The sequence below is a fragment of the Macaca fascicularis genome, chromosome 20 (genome assembly GCF_037993035.2).
Source record: "Macaca fascicularis isolate 582-1 chromosome 20, T2T-MFA8v1.1".
Lineage (NCBI taxonomy): Eukaryota > Metazoa > Chordata > Mammalia > Primates > Cercopithecidae > Macaca > Macaca fascicularis.
In genome coordinates this window covers 9,681,307-9,706,562 of record NC_088394.1, presented here as the reverse complement: position 1 = coordinate 9,706,562, position 25,256 = coordinate 9,681,307, and the positions used below count along the sequence as shown (strand labels likewise).

The 25,256-nt window shown below is 45.6% G+C and overlaps 1 protein-coding gene across 1 annotated transcript in view; it reads left to right on the top strand.

The window, feature by feature from the left end:
• Window positions 1-25,256, top strand: part of USP7 (ubiquitin specific peptidase 7) — a 73,599-nt gene that overhangs the window by 13,567 nt on the left and 34,776 nt on the right. Inside the window, exon 2 of the mRNA XM_005591224.4 lies at window positions 21,097-21,201. Within this exon, the coding sequence (XP_005591281.1) occupies window positions 21,097-21,201 (105 nt within the window). The remainder of the gene's footprint in view (window positions 1-21,096; window positions 21,202-25,256) is intronic.

Sequence of the window (25,256 nt, the reverse complement as noted above, 5' to 3'; positions counted from 1 at the left end):
CTGTCACCCAGGCTGGAGTGCAGTGGCCGGATCTTAGCTCACTGCAAGCTCCGCCTCCCGGGTTTACGCCGTTCTCCTGCCTCAGCCTCCCGAGTAGCTGGGACTACAGGCGCCCGCCACCTCGCCCGGCTAGTTTTTTTGTATTTTCTTAGTAGAGACGGGGTTTCACCGTGTTAGCTGGGATCGTCTCTCGATCTCCTGGCCTCGTGATCCGCCCGTCTCGGCCTCCCAAAGTGCTGGGATTACAGGCGTGAGCCACCGCGCCCGGCTTATTTTTCTTAAAATACTGTTTTAATCTTGAGTGTTTACAAGGGAGCACTGGGTCCCATATTTTTTTTTTAGAGCAGAAAGTGTCTGTTGTGGCCCCTACTCTACAAGCCTAGAAACCAAGGCTCTGAGTGATAAAATTATTTCTAGACCTTTGCTTTCCACTGTGGCAGCCACTAGCCACATGTGGTTGATTAAATTAAATACATAAATACTTGATTTTTTGGTCTCCATGGCCATATTTCATGTGCTCAATAAGTACATGTGGCTATTTAAATAAAATTAAATTGAATAAGATAATAATACCAGTTCCTCTGTCACAACAGCCATGTTTCAAGTGCTCGGTCGCCACATGTAGCTCCTGGCTTCTGTGTTTGGTGGGACAGCACTGCTGTTTAGACAGAGCCTGTGAGTGGGGATTTTCCTTTGCTATTCTAGGGGATAGCAACCCTTAGACCTCCTTGACCAGGATGGTTTAGAATATGGAAAGCCAACCATTTTCATGTAATAACTTCTTAGAAGGAACTTCCCCAAGCTCAGCTTAGGACATCCTTGCTGGTAATCACTGCTTCAGGCCCTAGGGGCTTGGAGGGGAAGCAGAGATGAAGTGATAAGGTGTCTGCCTAAGGAAAGCCAGCATGGTTCAGATAGGTCATATGAGCAAATAATGAGGGCAGAAGATGATGAATGCCCAGAGGTGAGCCAGGTGGGGGCCTGGAAATTGAAGAGCGAGATTGCACCCCAAGAGCAGGAAGGCACGGTGAAGAGGTGGTGTTGTGGTGGGCCTTAAAGTAAGGTTAGGACTTAAGCTCAGGGAATTGGAGGTAAGGATGGCAGTGGCAAGGCTTCTGGGTGGATGAAAATAGAAGCACCGGCTGTCCTGGGCATGTCCATTGTATTGGAATTGCCACATTGTGTTGTGTTACTTTGCTTTTCTTCACTAGACTTTGAGGTTGTAAAGTTCAGGGACTGTGCCCCGGGCATTTTCAATGCCTTGAACAGTAGTGTTTCTCCCTACATAGTACCCAATAATCAGTTGCATTGCATTTTTATGTTTTAGTTTCAATCCGAGTGGAATGTGCCACGATGTTAAATGCCAGTTAACTTTAATTTTACCTGATTTGGTAACAATTGTAAAGGATTAGATTTGCATCTATGCTTTTTGATAAAATTCGCTAACAATCATGATTTTTAAAATAACTTCATTGAGAGATAATTCACATACCACAATTCACCCATTTAAAGTGGGTTCAGTGGTTTTTAGTATTCACAATTGTGTGACTATCAGCAATCAATTCGAGCACATTTTTATAACCACAAAAGGAAACCTTGTACCCATTAGCAGTCACCACTAATCTATGGATTTGCCTGTTCTAGACATTTCATAGACTGTAAGCTTCCCCTCCCTTTGGAGACAAGATCTTGTCACCTAGGCTGGAGTGCCGTGGTTTGATCATAGCTCACTGCAGCCTTAAACTCCTGGGCCCAAGGCATCCTCTCCCATCTCAGCCTCCCGAGTAGCTGGAACCACAGGCACACGCAACTATGCCCAGCTAATTTTTTTGTAGGGACGGGATTTCGCTGTTTTGTCCAGCCTTGTTTTTGGCTGCTTTTACTTAGCTTAATATCCTCAAGGTTCATCCACATTGTAGCCAGTGGTCGTTCCCTTTTCTTGCCGAATAATATTCCATCGTGTGGAACTTCACCATGATTTGGCAAAGAGATGTGCAAGTTCTTAGGATTGTGTCATCTGTAATAGGCTTTAGTCAGTATTTTTAAAGGGATTTGAACTTTTTTTGTAGTTAGGAATATGCTTCACTTACCGAGTCAACTGAGGTCCAGGTGTGGCAGCTCATACCTGTAATCCCAGCACTTTGGCGAGCTGAGGTTGGTGGATAGCTTGAGCCTGGGGATTTGAGACCAGCCTGGGCAACATGGTGAAAACTCGTCTCTACAAAAAATACCAAAAATTAGTCAGGCATGATGGGACGTGCTTGTAGTTCCAGCTACTCCGGAGGCTGAGGTGGGAGGATTGTTTGAGCCCAGGAAGTTGAAGCTGCAGTGAGCTGAGATGGTGCCACTCGTACTCCAGCCTGGGCTGGTGGGAGGGAGGAATCAAGGTCAGTTGAGGGTTCCATCAGGGGAGCAGAACTGTGGGAAAGGGATGCAGGGATTTATTAGTGGGATTTTACTGGACACAGCAGTGGGAGCTCGATTAGCATCTGGGTCTGGTGCCAGAGCTGACCGACGTCTGCAGGCCGTGCAGTCTTCGAGAGGTGGTGGTGGGAGTGGGGAGCGAGGCTGTGCTGCACTCCAGAGTGCCTCTCACCATGTCCAAGCCTCCAGGGCAGTCATGGAGCCTAAAGACCTGGGAGGCAGAGAAACCCCTAGGCGTAAGGGCATGTGGCACCTACTTTACTCCTACCTTCTAAATTGCACACTGAGGGTCTCAAAAGTGGGAGCTGTGCAGGGAAGGGCATGGCATGCCTACCTAGCTGAGGCAGCTTGGCACAAACCCACCAGGCAGCCCCACCTCTGGAATAGCCAAGCTTTTGGTGACAGGATCCTGTCAAAGTCCTAAAAGACTTCACCTGTTAAAGAGCTTTTGGTGGGTGGGTTATAGCTACTGTTATTTACCATATAGAAATTAAAGCCAACCTTAAATATTTATTGATTGAAAAACAATAGACGCACACCTGTAATCCCCGCATTTTGGGAGGCCGAGGTGGGTGGATCACTTGAGGCCAGGAGTTCGAGACCAGCCTGGGCAACATGGTGAAACCCAGTCTCTACTAAAAATACAAAAATTAGCTGGGTGTGGTGGTGCATGCTTGTAGTCCAGCTAATCAGGAGACCAATGTGGGATAGTCACTTGAACCTGGGAGGTGGAGGTTGCAGTGAGCCGAGATGGCGCCACTGTACTTCAGCCTGGGTGATACAGTGAGACCCTGTGTGTGTGTGGTGGGGTGGTTGAGGGGGGCAGCGCTGTGGAAAAACAATAAACCAGCACATGGTGATGTTGTAGAAAAAATAATTATTTTCCAAAAGTCTGTTGAGAGGAATGGCATTGCTTTACGTTTTTGTAAATTTCTTTACTGTCTGTCTTAATAGAAGACTCCTCACCTGCTTCTGCGTTCAGTCAGGCGCCGTGTAATTTTAATTAAGATAGGAAGAAAACCCAGTCTTACGGAGAGATACTGAAGAAAGCAGGAGGAATGCTTTGGTAGCCTTTGTGGCTATTTGATACTACAGCAAAACAAGTGGTAGATTAATGGAGGTTAATTACCCCTGTTACATTAAGTTCATTGGTCTGTCATGCACTTTCAGTGGATTTTTTCCGGTTGCATTCATTGGCCATTTGGAAAATACGGATTCATCGTTATACAGGTCTGCTAAATGTTGCCACATTTTGTTATACAGTTATATTAAGAAATTGAGTTTATATGCCCAGACGTCGGCGTTGTGGGAAACCCTGCTGCTGTTTGCTCTGTGGGTGGAGCCTTCTGTGTGCTGGCAGATGGTTGAGTGGTGGAGTGTGAGTGGCTTTGTGGAGGCCGCCTCCTCATCTGCTGGCCTGTAGGGCTGGGGTACAGGCCAGTGACCAGACTGCTGGAGGTGTGCATTTGCCATGCCTGTGTGCTCTTCAGACTGTCAGTTCAGGTGTTCTAACTTTTTAGTTGGGTTGTGTCCAGCTGTTGAGGTTCGTGAACTCTTTATATATTTGAGATTCGAGTCTTCGTAAGATACACGATTTGCAAATATTTTCTCCTGGTCTGTAGCTTGTGTGTATTCTCTTAACAGCTTCTTTCTGGAGCAAATGTCCAAATATTTGCCCCACCCATCATGATAGATGTTTTCCTGTATTTTCTTACAGTCTTATAGTTTTCTATTTCATTGTGAGCTACTTTTTATTTAAGGTGTGAGGTTTAGGTTGCGTGTCTTGTGGGGGAGGGGCTATAGAGTCCGGTTGTTCCATGGTTCCATGACTTTTGTTAGAGACTTTTTCCTTTGAATTGCTTTTGTACCTTTGTCAAAAATCAAACGGGATCTATTTCTTCCATTCTCCTCTGTCTGTTCCTTTGCCAGCAGTGCTATCTTGATTATGGAAGCTTCATACGGGTAATGTGATTCCTCAATCTGTGCTGTTGTTTTTTAGTTTTAATTTTAATTTTTGGAAATAGGGTCTCGCTATGTTGCCCAGGTTGGTTTCTGACTCCTGGCCTCAAGCAGTCTTCTTGCCTTGGCTTCCCAAAGTGCTGGGATTATAGTTTATGAGCCACCACACCTGGCGAATCTGTGTTACTCAGAATTGTTTTACCTACTCAATCTTTTATTGTTCCATATAAATATTAAAATCAGCTTGTCCATAGCTATTAAATCCTGCTTTTTAATTGGACTGTTTAAATGTATAGATTAATTTGGAGAGAACATCTTTACTGTGCTGTCTCCTAGTCTGTGGGCATGGTATGTCCCCAGTCTCAATGATTTTACCTCTTACGAACAGCTAGCATTCATAGTACATCAGTAGTGCACAAAAATGTTCAAGGTGTCTGTTGGTTTATAGGTTGAACGGTTCCCCAAATCCCTACTACCCCATGAACAAATAAAACAAGATTTGCTTTGCTACTCTCTGGACAACTAGTCTTCCCAGGAACATGTTTGTTTGTTTGTTTGTTTGTTTGTTTGTTTGAGACAGTGTCTTGCTGTGTTGCCCAAGCTGGAGTACAGTGGCTTGGTCTTGGCTCCCAGGTACAAATGATTCTTGTGCCTCAGCCTCCTAAGTAGCTGGGATTACAGGCGTGCACCACCACACCTGGCTATTTTAAGACGGAATTTCTCTCTTGTTGCCCAGGCTGGAGTGCAATGGCAGAATCTCGGCTCACTGCAACCTCCGCCTCCCAGGTTCAAGCAATTCTCCTATCTCAGCCTCCCAAGTAGCTGGGATTACAGGCGCCCACCACCACACCCAGCTAATTTCTGTATTTTTAGTAGAGATGGGGTTTCATCTTCTTGGTCAGGCTGGTCTTGAACTCCTGACCTCGGGTGATCCACCTGCCTCGGCCTCCCAAAGTGTTGGGATTATAGGTGTGAGCCACTGTGCCCGGCCCACCTGGCTAATTTTTGTATTTTTAGTAGAGATGAGGTTTCACCATATTGGCCAGGCTGATCTCAGAACTCCTAACGCCATTCATGTGCCCCCCACAACATCCCAAGTGCTGGGATTATAGGCGTGAGCCACCGTGTCCAGCCGCCAGGAACTTTTCAAAATCCCTTTGACTGGGTTTTCAAAAGATATGACAGCCCTTGAATTGCAGCTGTTCCATAAAAGTCTGCAATGGTCCCTTCTAAAGGAGATAAAAACCTGAATGGTGGTCTGTGTCTCTGGTGGCCTAGAGTAGACTGGCAGCCTGTGACATGGTACAAAAGAAAAAAAAATAGTTTTCTTTCTTTACTAGGTTGTTCCCGTTTGTGGTTTTATTCAAATAAAGGAGCCTGTTTGAAGTTGGTTATGTTTGACTAGTTTTAAAGGACTTAAATTAGTACAACCAAGAGTTTGTATAAAAATCTCTTTTCTACCTGTGACCTCATCCCCAGTCTCCAAACTGGCTTGTCTTTTCAAATAATTTTTGGGGAAAAACAGACATTTAAGAGAGGAAGCTACTAGTTAGTTGCCAAGGTGTAAACGGACCTTCCGGGCCACAAATAGCCCAGGCAATTCCTTTGTTCCAGGACTCTGGCCCCCTCCTGACTCCAGGTGGCAGCTGTTGCACCCCCTCTCTCAGCTGCCAAAGGGGTGTCAAGCCTCAGCCAGTATTTTGGCTGTGCTGTTTTTTGCACCTCTATTGCCGTGTGTATTTTTGCTTTTGTTTTAAGAGTAATACGTATCCCCAGAAACATTCAAACATGCAAGCAAAAAGGCAAGAAGGAGAGATTCTGTTCCTCAGAGGGAACTACCATTATATACTTGATGTATTATGGATATGGTCCCAATTCATTCTTTTTTGATTGTTTTTTAATTTTAGAGATGGGGGTCTCCCTATGTTTGCCCAGGCTGGTCTTGAACTCCTGGATACTGCCTCCCCTGCACCTTATAGTTTTTAAAACCGAATTATTGTAGAATAAGCAATAAAATAAATGTAATAGAGAATTGAAATTTTAAAAACCAAAATGTTTTCCTGTAAAAACTTAAACTTATGTTTAATTTAAAGTTGTGCCTCTGCAGGAAGCACTGTTTGTGTTTATCCCTGGGCATGAGTGCTCATTTTCTTGGGGAATGGGTTTTTGTGGTAACATTTCAAAATGAGTGAAAGGACAATCAGCATTTTGGTTTGATACATACTGCCTTTGGGAAGGACAATTTGACTCTAGAAAAGTGTGTTCCTGCCAGCCATTTGACACTACCCATATGCTAGACCTTCATTACCAGTGAGCATCTCCATTGCTTTTCACCATTAATCTAGCAGAGGAAGAGTGGTATCCCATGGTGACGAGGGAAGTGGAGCCTGTTGGTTAGTCCTTTGTGTTTCTCATGGCATTGGGACCCTGCATTCTCGGTGTTAATCCTTTGGCTCTTGTGTGTCACAGATCCCCATCCAGGTGGTGGCATCGCTTGCCCTACCGCGTCTGTGCAGCTTGGTTCTGGCCACGCGAGCTGCGACTGCCTTCCAACAGCACTTGCATTGTGCTGCACAGTTGAGCAGATAATCCTGTTTCTTTTGTGGAACAAACCATACATGTATAGAAGCAGAACAGGCATAATTATAAGCTCTTTACTTGTGCTGTATTTTAAACCCCTCTCGGTGCGCAACACAGCATTGAAACCAATCATCAGTGTTTGGACAGGCATTTTTGGTAGTTAGGATGATCTCTAGGGAACAGATGATTTTACATAATGAAGCTAAACTGAAAGCTCCAAACAAATAGTTTTATTTAAGGATCACATATTATATGTGGCCTTCTTTGGGGCTTGGTTTTCATATAGCTAATTTACATCAGGATTATTTCAGCATATAGAGCAAACCGTCAGATGTTAATATAGTAGGTCCACTTTGAACACTCAGGCTCCACTGCCTTAAAGCTAGGTGGGTAGCTGACCTCAGGGCCCACAGTGGCTGAAAAGGCACAGGACTGAAGGCAACCTAGCTTAGTAGGATAGGACTGTCCCCCGGAGGTGGCTTTCCAGCCAGCCTAATGAGGGTGCATAGTTTTATGCACTCCAAATAACTGGAGTGTATAAAATCACAAAGTGGCTGGACGTGGTGTCTCATGTCTGTAACCCCAACACTTTGGAGGCCGAGCTGGGAGATTGCTTGAGGCCGGGAGTTAAAGACCAGCCTGGACAACATAGTGAGACCCAGTCTCTACAAAAAGTACAGAAACTAGCTGAGTGTGGTCATGTGCACCTGTAGTCCCAGCTACTCGGGAGGTTGAGGTGGGAGGATTGCTTGAGCCTGGGAGGTCGAGGCTGCAGTGAGCCATGGTGGCACCACTGCACTCCAGCCTGCCCAACAGAGCGAGACTCTGTCTCAAAAATAAATAAGCCATAAGCCAAAAATTGTTAATAAGACCAGAGGGATTCAGAGTTATTTAGGAGGGCCCTGTTTTAGAGTACACAGGGATCTGTTTTGACAGGCTGGGTTGAGGTGTGGGTGTTCAGATCCTCACAGTCCTGCAGAACAGCAGAGGAGCTTGTAGGGAGACCCCTAGCATGTGATAAGGGTGGGACAAACCCTACTGCTGTGATATTTGGCAAGGGCTGGCGCCAAGATTCCCATGCTGGGGCTGTCTCCGGTCCGACAGAGCTCTCCACTGGGCATCCTAGTCACCCTGCGTGTCCCAGTACCTCCGAAGGACACAGATGGCTTCCTGTTCATTGGGTGGAACACCTGCTGGGAGGGAACATTTTAGAGTAAAGTTAAGAATCCTTATCATGGCCTTCAAGGCCCTCCACAGCCTTGGCCCTGCCCACCTTCCACTTGCCACCCATCCCCTTCCCACTGCCCTGTTCCTGTTCCTGTTGCGGTTTGCTCTACCTGAAAGGTACTTCTCCATCTCTGGCTGGCAGGCTCCTTCCACTCTGTGCTTGCCATCCAGTTGTCTCCTCCTTCATGACTAAGGGACATGAACCAGCCCTGTGGCTGTCACTGTGTGCCGTTTGCCCTCTATTGCAGTGATCACCAAGGGACTTGCCTCCCACTTATTAGTGAGCCCCAGGAGACCAGGGGGTGTGTCTGCCCAGTTCGCTACCGAACCCTGGACCCAGCCATGCTTGTGGCACATACAAGTTACTGAACATGTTGGTTGACCTGCGAGAAGTGGGTGGGCTCTGCAGCCGGAGATACGTGCCTTTACCCCTCAGGCCCTTCCTGCCTGGAAAAGTAGCATATTATTAGGCTACAGAATCAAGTGTCGTTTTTGTTAAGAGTTGTTAACTGCAGGCTGAAGGATATGTAGGGTATGTCCACACTTAAGGCGATGCGTGAAATCCTAGCTAATGGTAACAGCTTAGAAAGGCGCTTTCAGCATTATTTTTGAGCATAGTTGAATTTTCCCACTTAGGATCATGTTCTGGAATTGGCTCCTTCCAAGAGGTTTCAGGTGCTCAGTCAGGCACAGAGGGCATGAGGGCTGGGAAGTATTTGGGGGGGTCCTCATGGCCCCATGGGCAGGGTGGTCTTTGTGAGTGGGGCAGCAGCTTGTTGGCAAACAAGGGCAGTGTGGCCTGGCCAGCACCTACCACTTTCCAACCAGTGACTAGAAGGGGTGGTGAACCTCGAGTCCCTGAGTGCTGGACGAGAAGAAGGGTCCTGGGGTGGGAGGAGAGAGAATTCTTTCCTGCTATTCCTGACTTTATTGTATCCTATTATGACCTTCACCCCCACTTGATTACCTGGAATATATACAGTGTATAGATACATAGATACAAGCAATTCTCCTGCCTCAGCCTCCCGAGTAGCTTGGATTACAGGTGTGCGCCACCGTATCCGGCTAAATATTCCAGGACCCTACCTGAAGCCAGCTCGAGCTTCACCTAGGAGAGGCCTCGCAGAGGGGATTGAGCTCACTCCACAGCCTCTGATCTTTCCCACTCCCCGGAATGTCCAGAAGATGGCTGTCAGGTGCTTCTTAGGGAGTGTGGTAACTCCGTATTTTTTGGCAGCCACCATCGTCCCTGTTTCTGTGGATGCCTTGGGAGCTCACAGGCTCTCACCTCTCCCTTCCTGATGCAGGGGGTCATTGTTCTAACTGCCCCACCTCCTGCCCTGGGTTGCCTGGTCCCAAGGTAACCCCTGCCCTTCAGTCTGATCAGCAGCCCTGATGGTGGCGTTCAGCTTCTTGGACGTTCCTAGTACACCTTTTGCCTCTTGCTGTGTTCCAGAAGCTGAAGAGTTCTCCTCAACACTGTGCTGGAGGCTGGTCCTGCGCTGGAGCTGGCCAGAGCATTTGGCGGTGTTCTGGTTCTTGGATAAATGTGTTGACATTTGTCATTGGACAAAGCATGGTTAGCCACTTGCAGAGACCAGATGTGTATGTGACCTGGCTATAGGATGCGTAGATAGGCAGCAGGATGGGAGCCACAGCACAGGCAGTTTGTGAGAGCATCATTTGGAGTAGCAAAAATAAAATAAAGAAAAAACCTGGATGAAAACAGTCCTTTTTTTTGGAGACAGTCTTGCTGTCACCCAGGCTGGAGTGCATTGGCGTGATCTCAGCTCACTGCAACCTCTGCCTCCCTGATTCAAGCGATTCTCATGCCTCAACCTCCCAAGTAGCTGGGATTACAGGCATGCGTCACAATGCCTGGCTGTTATGTGTTTTTAGTAGAGATGGGGTTTTACCATGCTGGCCAGGCTGGTCTTGAACTCCTGACCTTATGTGATCTGCCTGGCTTGGTCTCCCAAAGTGCTGCTGGGATTGATTACAGGTGTGAGCCACTGGACCCAGCCTGGAAAGTCTTTTTTTTTTTTTTTTTTTAAAGATGGAGTCTCGCTCTGTCACCCAGGCTGGAGTGCAGTGGCGCAATCTCAGCTCACTGTAAGCTCCGCCTCCTGGGTTCACGCCATTCTCCTGCCTCAGCCTCCCGAGTAGCTGGGACTACAGGTGGCCGTCACCACGCCCACCTAATTTTTTATATTTTTAGTAGAGTCGGGGTTTCACCATATTAGCCAGGATGGTCTCGATCTCCTGACCTCGTGATCCGCCCGCCTCGGCCTCCCAAAGTGCTGGGATTACAGACATGAGCCACCATGCCTGGCCGGAAACAGTTTTCATTAGGGGAGTGGTTGATAAATCATGACAATGTTTGGAGTTATTATACTTACCCACGTAATATGAATAGTATATGTGTGTTTTCCTTCATGAGAAAAAGTGCATGCACAATGTACATAATATGTACATATGAACATTATATTGAGAATGCTTGGAGGCGAAACTTTCATGGTTTCCTTCATGTTAGCACTCAGGGAAGGCCAGTTGCTTTCTCCTTATTCGTGTCTGCATTGTTGCTAGCTAACGTTTGCTTGCTTGTGTTTTCTTCTTTCAGAACTCAAAAGTAGAAATAAACATGAAACCAGGACCAGTCAAATATTTTCATAGCAGCTTTATTTGTAAATTTCCTCTATCTGGAAAGGACCCAGATGTCAGCAAGTGAATGGTCAAATGGGCGTTCATCCCTGCCATGGTATCCTACATAACAGTAAAAAGGAGCAACTTATTCCACACTGTGTCCATTTATAGCATTGGTGAAGTGACAAGATCCCAGAGATGCAGAACATATGAGGGTTGCCAGGGATGATGGGGGAGCATGCACGCCGGGGTGGGTGGTCATAACAGGGCCACTGGAGGGATCCTTGTGGTGTTGGAACTGTTCAGGATCTTAACTGTGGGGGTGGCGGACACAAAAATCTACACACAAAATAAAATTGCAGAGAACTAAATACGTGTAAATGTGGAGAAATCTTCATTGGGTTGGTGGGTTACATCAGGACCCTGGCTGTTGATACTGCAGGGTAGTTTTGCAAAGCGATGCTGTAAGGGGAAACTAGGAAAAGGGTATATGATCTCTCTCTGTCCCATGGTGTTAATGGGGGAACTGGTTACAGTACCCTCTCAGGTATCAAAATCCACAGATGCTCAAATCTTCCTCATACAAAACAGTGTGGTATTTGCATATAATCACACATCTTCCTGTATAGTTTAAATTATCTCTAGGTTGCTTATAATATCTAATACAGTGTAAATGCTATGTAAATAGTTGGTAGACTGTTGTTTTGGGAATAATGACAAGGAAAAAAAAATCTGTACATGTTTAGTACAGACTCTCTCCCCCCAATTTTTTTTTTTTTTTTTTTTTTTTTTTTGAGACGGAGTCTTGCTCTGTCCCCCAGGCTGGAGTGCAGTGGCTTGATCTCAGCTCACTGCAAGCTCCACCTCCCGGGTTTTGGCCATTCTTCTGCCTCAGCCTCCCAAGTAGCTGGGACTACAGGCGCCCACCACCACGCCCAGCTAATTTTTTGTATTTTTAGTAGAGATGGGGTTTCACTGTGTTAGCCAGGATGGTCTTGGTCTCTCTTTTTTTTTTTTTTTTTGAGACGGAGTCTTGCTCTGTCGCCCAGGCTGGAGTGCAGTGGCAGGATCTTGGGTCACTGCAAACTCCGCTTCCTGGGTTCACGCCATTCTCCTGCCTCAGCCTCCCAAGTAGCTGGGACTACAGGTGACCACCACCACCACGCCTGGCTAAGTTTTTGTATTTTTAGTAGAGACGGGGTTTCACCGTGTTAGCCAGATTGGTCTCGATCTCCTGACCTCGTGATCCGCCTGCCTCGGCCTCCCAAAGTGCTGGGATTACAGGCTTGAGCCACCGAGCCCGGCCGGTCTTGATCTCTTGACCTCATGATTCACCCACCTCGGCCTCCCAAAATGCTGGGATTACAGGCGTGAGTCACCGCACCCAGCCCCCCGAGTATTTTTGATATGCAGTTTGTTGAATCCACAGATGTGGAAGACTGACTGTATTGTTTTTTTTTTTTTTTTTTTTTTTTTGAGACAGAGTCTCGCTCTGTTGCCCAGGCTCAGTGCAGTGGTGCGATCTCCACTTTCTGCAGGCTGTGCCTCCTGGGTTCATGCCATTCTCCTGTCTCAGCCTCCCGAGTAGCTGGAACTACAGGCGTCCGCCACCACGCCTGGCTAATTTTTTGTATTTTTAGTAGAGACAGGGTTTCACCGTGTTAGCCAGGATGGTTTCGATCTCCTGACCTCGTGATCTGCCCACCTCGGCCTCCCAAAGTGCTGGGATTACAGACATGTGCCACTGTGCCCGACTGACTATATTATTTCTTAAGACTGTATGTGAATCCACAGTTATCTCAAAGTTTAATCAAGAAAAGTTTAATCAAGTCAGTATAGTATGGTGTAGTAGCAGTCCAGGTTATTTTGGGAATATCCATATTTAAAAGCATATGTAGTCAAAGAACTTCAGCCGCCTTGGAGTGTCATGCCTGTTTGCTTAGGACTTTTCCATTCTTCTTGCCTAGGTCCTCTTGTGGCAGTGCCTGTGCTAGTCCAGCTGTGACCCTGGTCTGGTGACATAGGATATTCTGCCCTACCTTACCCTGGGGCCGGTGACGATTACCTGAGAATTGTACAAGGCCTGGCACATAATAGGGGCTCATTGGAGTTACTGATTGATGAAATACTTAAGCAGATGGTAGTTCCTTCTCATGTGGTCAGTATTTTCTCTCCCCTTCCTGCCCCCACATAGATGCAAGCTCCCCAGACTGGCGGCAGGTCTCCTGAGCAATTCTCCTGTCCAGTTGTCTCCCGGCATCTGTGTGGAAAGTGTTTTGTGTTTCAGCTCCCAAACTGCTTTTTTGTCTGCCTTGAATTGCTTGAGAATTTAAGCCATGCTCTGTATAGGTACATAATGCTAACATTTTTCCCTTTCTGTTTTTTTAATAACCTATTTAAGAGACAGGGTCTTAAATAGGTAATAGGTCTTAATAGGTAAAGGCTCACTGCAGCCTTTACCTCCCACCTCAACCTCCCAAGTGGTTGGGATTACAGGTGTGCACCACTACACCCAACTGATTTTTTTTTTTTTTTTGAGACAGAGTCTTACTCTGTCGCCCAGGTTGGAGTGCAATGGCGCAATCTTGGTTCACTGCAACCTCTGCCTCCCAGGTTCAAGTGATTCTCCTGCCTCAGCCTCCCGAGTAGTAGCTGGGATTACAGGCATGAGCCACCACGTCTGGCTAAGTTTTGTATTTTTAGTAGAGATGGGGTTTTGCCATGTTGGCCAGGCTGCTCTCAAACTTCTGGCCTCAGGTGATCCACCGGCCTCAGCCTCCGAAAGTGCTGGGATTACAGGCGTGAGCCACCATGCCTGGCCCAAATTGCGTATCTTATAAACAAACTAGTTGATACACATTGTTTCCGGTTAATCCTTTTTTAAAAAGACAGGGTCTCACTGTGTTGCCCAGGCTAAAGGGATCTTCCTGCCTCAGGGTCCTAAGTGCCTGAGATTCCTCCTGCTTCTTAGGCTGAGAGGGTGTTCTACTTTGCCTTTTAAAAATTAGCTTTTAATTTTGGAGTAATTCTAGATGTACAGAAAAGTTGCAAAGTTACGACAGAGCTCCTGTGTGCCCCCCACTGACAATTTATATCACCAGTGTGAGTTTGTCACAGCCAAGGAACTGACATTGGTGTGTTACTGTTAACCAAACCCATTCTTTCAGGATTTCACCAGTTTTTCCATTAATATCCTCTTTCTCTTGCTGGACTACCTTATCTAAATTGAGGTTGCTTGAATATGTTTCTGGTCCTGAAGACAAGGCTTTTGTGGGATGCTTTAAAAAATAAAAAAGAATGCTGAGGTAGAGCTCCTAGAGATTCTATGCAGTCACTCTGATGTGGGTGAGAGAACTCCCCCATCCCCCAGCAGACGCCACTGCAGAGCCATGCAGAGATGGCTGGGAACCACAGGCTTGGGCTCGAAGGTGAGTCAGGTTTTCAGGTTGGACTCCTTATGCTGGTGATGGATGGAGATAAACTATACTGACATGTCTAACCAGACTTCTGAAGTGTATTTGGGGCTATAAATCAAGAAACTATATGTATCAGTAAACTTTATATCTTTAAATTTATGTGTATCTTTAAGGTTATATTAGTAAACATTATATAAAGATCTCTGCTTTCTCATTTACCTCTGTTTTAAGTCATACATTTAAATGAGTTCAGTGTGGGGAGAGGAGATGAGAGGTGAAGAGAGGATCATGCAGAAGCCAGAGGGAGTTCATGGTGAACTGATGGGGGTGGGGTGAGATGGGCTGTAGGGCGCCATGCGAGCCACCCAGAGACCAGGCATTGGCCCGTGCGTGTCTGCCGTAATAACAGAGCTGTAGTTTTGATCACTAGGCTGTCACTAGTGGAAGGATCTGGGGGGCTGAGTGGAGACACCTGTGGCTCAGAGACTGTGCTGGATCTTCATGGACAAGGCACCACCTGGTGGCAGGACATGGACTCAGTTTCAACAAACCAGGGTTTTATTGTGTTCCCAACCCCTGCCCCCTGCCAGCTTTTTGGGGGAGGATTGATAAATCTTTGTGAAGTGACAGAAAATATAAAAGCCAGCCAATTGGAATCTTGCTTATTCTGATCTGTTATCTCAGGAGTGAGATTTGGGTGCTGAAGTGGTCTACCTAACTTCTATAGCGGTTGGGAGGTGTTCTCTGGGGGGTAGCAGTTCTGTGTTATGACATCACAAATGGAATTCAGGGGGAGGAAAGCAGGGTATAGGCGTAAGTGCCCAGTAGAGCAGGTGGGAATATAGGCCCTGCAACTAGCCAGGGAGCCTACTTGGTGTTTCTAAAACTTATTTTCTGCCTTTTCTTATACATATTGTGTTAAAAGGCCTAGCAGTCACGAATAATGGAGACTGTCTTCTATTTCTGGGTGGGGTGTGCATATTATGGGATGGTAATGGCTTTATTTCCTACAGACGTTTTTCATCCAGGGCCTGTCTGTTTGACATTGCACATTGTCACTCGTGTTTGCCAAACATGTCCACAGTCTTATTTGAGATAATTTTGTGTCAAAAATAGTGCGTCGTGGCTGATGCTTGTAATCCCAGCACTTTGGGAGGCCGAGGTGGGCAGATCACCTGAGGTCAGGAGTTCAACACTAGCCTGGCCAACATAGTGAAACCCCATCTCTACAAAAATACGGAAAAATTTTAGCTGGGCATGATGGCAGGTGCCTGTAATCCCAGCTACTCAGGAGGCTGAGGTGGGAGAATCACTTGAACCCAGGAGGCTTGAACCCAGAAGGTTGCAGTGAGCCGAGATCACGCTATTCCACTCCAGCCTGGGTGATAGAACGAGACTCTGTCTCAAAAAAAAAAAAACCTTAGCTCAAGTGTTTGGCCAAATCAGTCCCCATGTCTTAAAAACTTCCAAAAAGGTGGGATATAAAACTTGGTATTACGTCACTCTTACATGGCAGTAAATATATGTGCACGCCAATCTCGAACGTCTGTCTTGAACAACAAAAGAAGGCAGCCTCATTGTTTAGGCTATTTCTAGAAGCCTAGTACAGATTTTTTTGTGTGTGGCTATCCTGTGCTTTCATCTTTTACTTCTGGACCAGGGATTTACCATGTCTTAATTAACATTTTAATCCTCTTGCAGAACTAACTCATTTATGAGGAGCTTTTAAAAATGGGATCTCCTGCCCCTGGGAGCTGGGCTGGAATCACCTTGGCGGCTGCTTGGACACCCATAGGGCCGTTGGTGGCCAGACCCATGCCTCATGTACTCAGTGGCCAACCAGTGGCCCTTTGCCATTTCACAGCCACTGGCCTTGACCGCTTTCTCTGCACCTGTCAGGTGGAAAAGGGCAGACTGGCCAAACCAACTCAGATGTGTTAATTTGGATGTAAAAGATGGGGTCTTGCTCAGAGTCTGTTGCAACCGCAGAGCTCTACTTTGCTTTTTCAAGGCCAACTGCAGAGTAGCCCTTACTTCACACTAGAACAATGTCAGAAAATAATAGGCTTTCTTTAGACATCACACTACAGTTAATCCCACTGCTGAAAAATGGGGGGTAGAGCTTACACATTTCCCCCACCCCAACCTGTAAGATATTATGCGCTCTTGAATTGATCTTGGTTTTTACTATTGCTGTAACTTTTAGAGACAATGCAGTCTCTCTGAAGTCGCCCAGACAAGCCCTTCTTTGAGCTCTAATCTGAATTCACTTGTGTCTCAGTCTGATTTCACTAGACCTCATGAAACCATAACCTGTACCTCAGAATTACAGAGCAGTTGTAGAGTTCACTTATTTTCTATCCTTTAGACTGCTTACACTTACATATGATCCTGATTTTAGACATGAAGTTTTATGTACAGAAAATGAGCCCTCATTTTTGCATCCATGCATTAAAACCATGATAAGTTTGAACCAAGGAAGTTAAAAGTACTAGGTGGCCGGGCGCGGTGGCTCAAGCCTGTAATCCCAGCACTTTGGGAGGCCGAGGCGGGTGGATCACGAGGTCAGGAGATCGAGACCATCCTGGCTAACATGGTGAAACCCTGTCTCTACTAAAAATACAAAAAACTAGCCGGGCGTGGTGGCGGGCGCCTGTAGTCCCAGCTACTCGGAGGCTGAGGCGGGAGAATGGCGTGAACCCGGGAGGCGGAGCTTGCAGTGAGCTGAGATCGCGCCACTGCACTCCAGCCTGGGCGACACAGCGAGACTCCGTCTCAAAAAAAAAATAATAATAAAAATAAAAGTACTAGGTGTACCTCTAGCAAATTACTTTTAAGATTTATAGACCAGGTATCATGTCTCATCCCTGTAATCTCGGTACTTTGGGAGGCCACGGCTGGCGGATCACTTGAGGTCATGAGTTTGAGACCAGCCTGGCCAACATGGTGAAACCCTGTCTCTACTAAAAATACAAAAAGTAGCTGGGTGTGGTGGCACACAGCTGTAATCCTAGCTACTTGGGAGGCTGAGGCAGGAGGATCACTTGAACCCAGGAGGTGGAGGCTGCAGTGAACTGAGATCACCCCACTGCATTCCAGCGTGGGAGACAGAGGAAGACTCCATCTCAAAAAAAAAAAAAAATAGTCCAGGCAGGGTGGTACATGCCTGTAATCCCAGCATTTTGGGAGGCTGAGAAGGGTGAGAGGGGTGGATTGCTTGAGTCCAGTTCAAGACCAGCCTGGGCAACACTGTGAAATCTTGTCTCTTTAAGGGGGGGAAAAATTGTAGCACTTACACATAGTGTGAGTGTGTGCATATACAGTGAAGAAACGCTAGGTTGCTTCTGTGTAACCCTAATCTCTAGTAGGTTCTTACGTATCCTCCTGCTGTTTCTGTATACATCTTTTGAATTTTGTAAAGGGAAATATGAAATTACATGTTTCTATTTCAACACAGCTCTCTCCTTTTATAACAGAGGTTGTGTGTGATACGTATCGCTTGGTACCTGAATTTTTTTGTTTTTAATAGACATGGGAATCTCACTATATTGCCCACGATGGTCTTGGACTCCCTGACTCCTGCGATCGTCCCATTCTGGCCTCCCACAAGTGCTGGGAGCCACCATGCTTGGCTACATTTTTTTTTTTAACATTCCATTGGGAGGTTGGCGCAGTGGCTCTTGAGTGTAATCCCAGCACTTTGAGAGGCCATGGCGGGTGGATCACTTGAGGTCAGGAATTCGAGACCAGCCTGACCAACAATGAAACCCTGTCTCTACTAAAAATACAAAATTAGCCAAGCGTGGTGGTGCACACCTGTAACCCCAACCACTTGGGAGACTGAAGCAGGAGAACTGCTGGAACCCCTGAGGCCTAGTTTGCAGTGAGCCGAGATCGTGCCACTGCACTCCAGCCTGGGCAACAAGGGCGAAACTGCATCTTAAAAAAAAAAAAAAAAATTCCATTGGAATTTGCCATAATTTATTTAATAGGCCTTCATAAGTTTTTTTCCCTATTCAATTAATATATAAATATATTTTTAAGTTTAAATATACATGTTACCTCTTTAAAAATTTCCAACTTTAAACATCACAGATAAGGCACTAGCCTGCTTTGTCCATCCCCAGCCCCGTTCCCTTCTTGCCCCCTCCACTTTATAGGGCCAGTCACTGTCCTTGGTTTACAATTTATACATCTTATAAAACATTTTAAAGATTTGATATAGTTCTAGGAAAATGAATGTGGGTGAAAGACATTTCAGAGTACCTGATTTTTCTTTTTTTAAATTGAGCATGTATGTTTGATTTAGAGCATTTGAGCTAGTTAAGAATCTGCAAAAAGACATTTTTCCTTCTCTTCATCCTTTCTCTTGAGTGTACATCTGAGTTCCTTTCCTTAACCCTCTTCCACAGTATTTCTGTCAAGGCATGATGGTCTAGGGACTAGTTTAGAAGTATGTGTATATGTTTTCAGAAATAAGCTTTAAAAAAATAATAAATTGAGATGAGGTCTCACTGTGTTTCCCTGGTTGCTCTCAAACTCCTGGACTCAAGCAGTTCTCTCACTTTGGCCTCCCAAAGTGCTAGGATTATAGGCAATGAGCCACTGGTTGGACCGGAAATAACTTTTAAGCCATCATTAATTAAGTCTATCTATTAAAAGACTGTCAAGATTGAAATTGATCTTTAATGCCTTAATCTTAAATGTCTGGGTGCTAATACCTGTTTCTTGGTATTTTGAATGTTTTGAGATGCTTGAGTGGTGGGGAGTACCATTTTATTCAGGAATGATTGGAGAGGCTTATGATGTAATCTTAAGCATTAGGGTTTTGGAGAGTTCCTAAAGGGGGAAGTGAGTGTGACGCTGTCCATGGTGCTGAATCAGATTGCATGCTGGTTCGAATGGCAGAAAAGCTCTGAAATTGTGAAGGCCACCCACACACACAACTACCTGACTGTTAAAAAGCTCATCTCCTGTCTGCAGTTGAGATTCCTAATTTCTGTTGGTCTCTGATGCACCAGGGAAAGCCGACTGTGTAGGCAACCGTGGGGCCAGCATTAGTTGCAGTGAGCTGTTCTAATATGTGGAAGAACAAATTGATTTAAATGGGACGTGTGAAGCTAGGTAAAACCTAAAAGTCCTGCTGTGATTATTCTGCTTGTGGAATAACCATCTGTGTCAGTGTGAGAAATCTATGCTTTAAAATTAATGAAAAGTGATTGGAATGTTGTTGTAATTTACACCTTATTTGCCAGTTGTAACTTAAAATGTTTTGAATCCGAACTTGAGTTATATGTGTTTTTCAGCCCAAGCATTTAGCACGCATTTAGAGTGATCAGTTTTATGCTTTCCTAAATACTTTACATAATCCAGGCTCTTTACATAATTATACAGTAATCGTCCACTGACACCTTGAGGATGATGATTTGATGTTTTAAGACACTGGCATTGGGTGGGTGATCCCAGCACTTTGGGAGGCCAAGGCGGGTGGATCACTTGAGGCCAGGAGTTCGAGACCAGTTGACCAACATGGTGAAACCACATCACTACTAAAAATACAAAATTATCTGGGCGTGGTGGCACGTGCTTGTAATCCCAGCTACTCAGAAGGTTGAGACAGGAGAATAGTTTGAACCCGAAAGGCAGAGGTAGCAGTGAGCTGAGATTGTGCCACTGCACTCCAGCCTGGGGAACAGAGTGAGACTGTCTCAAAAAAAAAAAAAAACTGGCATGTGTTCATGATGAAAAACTTTAAAATAATTTGTTTTAATATATACCATTTGCATATGTTCAGTAATCTTCACAACAAAATTGCCTGTAGAATTGTTTGTAATTACTAGGAAACCTGTAGTAAAATAATGACTTTCCACAACAATTAGATAAAGGTTCTTTATGCTGATTAGCTATTGTAAAGTAAGAACTACCTAAGGAATTTTTTTTTTTTTTTTTTTTTTGGAGACTGAGTCTCACTCTGTCGGCCAGGCTGGAGTGCAATGGCACGATCTTGGTTCATCGCAGCCTCTGCCTCCTGGGTTCAAGTGATTTTCATTCCTCAGCCTGCTGAGTAGCTGGGATTACAGGTATGCACCACCACACCCAGCTAATTTTTGCATTTCTAGTAGAGATGGGGTTTCACCATGTTGGCCAGCCTGGTCTCGAACTCCTGGCTTCAGATGATCCATCCGCCTTGGCCTCCCAAAATGCTAGGATTACAGGCATGAGCCACCATGCCTGGCCTACGTAAGAGATTTTACATAAAAAGTTTTGTGCAGAATATCATTGCAAAGAAAGCAAATTATAGTGTGGTATAGCATGTTTTCAAATTCCTTTTAGTGTTTTGAAATAACAGAAGTTTGTATTTAGTAAACATTAGTATAAATATTTTTTGGATTAGAATGAACCTTTACTGTGCTACAATTGAATATTTTTTTTTTTTTTTTTTTTTTTTTTGAGACGGAGTCTCGTTCTGTTACCCAGGCTGGAGTGTAGTGGCGCGATCTCGGCTCACTGCAAGCTCCACTTCCCGGGTTCATGCCATTCTCCTGCCTCAGCCTCCTGAGTAGCTGGAACTACATGAGCTCGCCACCATGCCGGGATAATTTTTTTTTGTATTTTTAGTAGAGACGGAGTTTCACCGTGTTAGCCAGGATGGTCTCGATCTCCTGACATCGTGATCCGCCTGCCTCGGCTTCCCAAAGTGCTGGGATTACAGGCGCGAGCCACCGTGCCCAGCCACAATTGGAATTTATTAATGATTAGGCAATATCAAAAGTATAAGTTTATATTTTGCTTATTCCATTAAAGCCATGAATGTGAAACCCATGGAATTTGTTTTTCTTCTTTAAAGCTGGAGATACAGATGACCCACCAAGAATTACTCAGAACCCTGTGATCAACGGGAATGTGGCCCTGAGTGATGGACACAACAACACGGAGGAGGACATGGAGGATGGTAAGTGCCTATCGTTCGCCTCCTCGCAGCGGGCGGAAACCTGTGAGAAAACAGATTCAGATCCATGTTTTTTCCTTGGGTACTTGTGAGCTTGAGCATAGCTAGTTTTCAGGAGGCTGTAACTGAGGAAAATCCTGTTTGGGTTTTGAGTTTCAAGATGGCCTACACCATTTCCAGGTAAGTAGAGTCTCCCTAGCCTAGGTGAGGAGGTGTAATTTAGGTTTAAATATAATAGGTGGGTATTTACTCACGCCTGCAGGTCTCCAGCCACTGCTAGTATTGGGAACAACAAGCATGTCTTACTCTCCTTCCTGTTTGTTTGCAGCAAGATACGTGCAGACATTGGAACTTGGCTTTCCATTGCATTCTCATTGCAGGGTGTATATCAGTTGATGATAGCTGAGAATCCCTCCCCACTCCTGTTAGGGATGAAATCGGATTCAAGCTTTGGCCTTCATTCTCCCTCACTGAGTTTTGGTCTATAGCTTCTCTGTGAGAAAGCACACTCATGTATGTGCATGGACTTTTTTTTGTGTAGGAGATCAGTTTTTTTCTTCCAAGACCATTCCTTCTTTAAATTTATCAGATTAGTGACCTCAACATTTGCAAGGTCACACTTGTGAGTAGGGAGCAGCCATAATTGCAGTATGCAGCCCCTGGAGTCTTGAGTGTAATATGAAACCATGTTCTGTCAAAAAGCATGTCCATCAATCCTCATGAGGGTTGTGTCCTTCCCAGGGGAGTAACGGGGCAGTTGAAAGAAACCATCAGTCACGGGCTGCACCACCAGAAGGACTGCTGTTCAGACCTCCTGCCAAAAGTTCAGCCTCCATGAGAAACTGCAGCCGTAGTTGAGAGTTCTCTCACAGTGCGGTTTACCCCTGGCAGCTGGCTGAGGCAATATCTGAGGAAGGTAAAGAGGCGTGGTCTAAACCCGCTGCTTTGTTACCTGTGGAGTGCGCTTTCCACCGTAGACAAGGGCAATGGTGTGGGTGTGGTCTCGCTGGTTGTTGGGCTTTGGAGGTTTTACTTCAGACATTAGAGATGCCGAAAGTGGTTTAGTGAGTGCATTTGGGAAGGTGTGGCCAGGTCTAAGGCGCCAAGTGTGCTTTTGGGATCCATTCTAGCCACTTGTGGAGCAGTGACAGGCCCCGCCCTATTGGAGCATTCCCAGTCTAGTTCCCACAGAGCAATCTGTGCCAACATTTCCCTACTGTGTTTTGTTTTTTTTAGGGGGGAGGTCTTGGGAGGAGACATAGATATAGGGTGGAGCTTCTCAGCTTCTCATGGCATCTTGGATAATTCCTGGTTGTGGGAGGCTGTCCTGTACATTCCAGGATGCCCATGGCCGCTGCCCCCCACTTGCAGTCATGACATGTCTCTAGACATTGACAAGTGTCTCCTGGGGAGAATGACTTATGAGGACATAAGTATGGGTAAAAATCCCCTTCCTTTTGAGGTACATTTCACTAAATTAGTAGACAGTGGTGCCACACCGTAGGACCTAAAAGTGGAAATGCCCTTCTTGTGACCTCCTTGATGGAAAAAGCGTATAATCCAAGAAGGCTGAGTAATCTTCAGTGGCATCTTTCCTTGGTTTGGAACTATGGTTGCCGTTGAAAGACCCAGCATGTAATATCTTTCTGATGGCAAAGTGCACGGGAGGGAGGTGGTCCTGACTGTAGGAGAAGAACTTGTAGCTGAGGGCAGCATTTTCCAGCTGCAGTATGAATTGTGCAACCCTCTTCTTCAGGGGATAAGTATGTTGTGAAAAATGCACAGGATTCTAGGAAGTTATAGATGTGCTTGGCTAAACAAGCTTTATTTACTATCGTATGTCTCAGAGTTGTCGTATCAGAAGCAACATAAATTGCTTCTCCAAAAGTTTTTGTTAATGATGCCCCAAGACTCTGGACTTCAGAGCTCCCCTTTTTTTGAGTGTCCTGTTTACTTGAGTGTTGAGTGTCCATTTCAGACGAGGACACACAATCTGGGAAGCATCTCTTTCGAAGTTTTGTCTGTAGCCAAACTATCAGAGACTTGATTGATTTGCACAGAAGACTTCTTAGTAAGGGACATTTCTTGTGTAAGAAGCTAAGTAGCTAATGACATAGCGATGGGAGACCTGTATAGTTGAGGAAGAGAACTTACTTAAAAATCCTGTTAACATAGAATTATGGGCAAGTATCAGAATTATTTTTTACTATATCTACTCATTCTATACTTTTAGTTCCTCATTCACTGTTTTTTGTGAGATGTCCAAGGAAGTTATTTTATTTTATTTTATTTATTTTGAGATACAGTCTTGCTCTGTCACCCAGGCTGCAGTGCAGTGGTATGATGACTGCTTACTGCTTCTGCAGTCTCCTGAGTAGCTGGGACTACAAGTGTATACCGCCATGTGTGACTAATTGTTTGTAGTGACTGGATCTCTCTATGTTGCCCAGGCTGGTCTAGCACTTCTGGGCTCAAGCAGTTCTCCTTTCTTGGCCTCCCAGTGTGTTGGGATTATGGGCATGACCCATTGCACTTGGCCCAAGGAAGTTTTATTTTATTTTATTTTGAGATAGGTTCTTGCTGTGTCGCCCAGGCTAGAGTGCAGTGGTGAGAGGTGAGATCTCAGCTCACTGTGACCTCTACCTCCTGGGTTTTTGCGATTCTCCTGCCTCAGCCTCCTGAGTAGCTGGGATTACAGGCACATGCCACCACGCCTGGCTACTTTTTGTATTTTTAGTAGAGACGGAGTTTCACCATGTTGGCCAGCTGTTCTTGAACTCCTGACCTCGGGTGATCCACCTGCCTTGGCCTCCCAAAGTACTGGGACTACAAGTGTGAGCCACCAAGGAAGTTTTAGAGCAAATATGGCCTCTGAAGATCTAGATGGATCTAGATTTAGAATGTTGTTCTCCATGAGACTAATTTGTGGGGATTGACGAGGACTTGCAAGAACTTGTATTAGAATGAAGAAGGTAGCTAAAATCACTGCAACAGCACATTTTGGGAAATTTTTTACCAACCTTTCTGATTCAAAAATCTGAAGTGTTGTGTTTTTCTTTAACTTACTTTTTTTCCTCTTTTCTTTCTTTTCTCCTTCCTTCCTTCCTTCCTTCCTTCCTTCCTTCCTTCCCTTCCTTCCCTTCCTTCCCTTCCTTCCCTTCCTTCCCTTCCTTCCCTTCCTTCCCTTCCTTCCCTTCCTTCCCTTCCTTTCCTTTCTTTTCTTTTCTTTTTGACGGAGTTGCACTTGTTGCCCAGGCTGGAATGCAGTGGCACGATCTCGGCTCACCGTATCCTCTGCCTCCTGGGTTTAAGCAATTCTCCTGCCTCAACCTCCCAGGCAGCTGGGGCTACAGGCGCCTGCCACCACGCCTGGCTAATTTTTTGTATTTTTAGTAGAGATGAGGTTTTACTGTGTTGGCCAGGCAGCTAGTCCCGAACTCCTGACCTCGTGATCCACCCACCTCGACCTCCCAAAGTGTTGGGATTGCAGACGTGAGCCACTGCGCCCGGCCTACCTTTCTTTTTGCAACTGAAGCCTAGACTGGTCCATTGGCCTTTGCCCTGGGAGGATAAAATTGATATAACAAAGTGCACAGTGGGAACTTTGTGGTGTAGGTAATTGCCGCTGCCGCTGCTACAAGAGTCTCCAGGGACCAGATTGGAAGGTAGTGAGTTATCAAGGAGTCTGGTTGAGGATTTGTGGTGACAGCAGTTTGCAGAAGCTTGTTGCGCTGTCATTTACAATAAAAATAAGCAGTAATGAAATGGTACTCTGCTAATGTTAGTGGCATCCAGGCAGATTGGAGTCTTTGTGCATGAAGCGCTAATTTTGCAGGGAACGTGGGTGTCCTTCCTAATCCCTAGTATACTTGGAAGTTGCAAAAAATAGTACATAAGATCCTGTATACTGTTAAATGTTTTCTTGGGCAAAGATCTCCATCACTCAGTCTCATGTAATTCCTCGTAGGAGGACAATCTGGCTGGCCATATCTGTGAAAGCTGGTTTCCAAGTCCACTTCTCCTTTTTATTGGACTTATTTTGGAGACAGAGTTTTTTG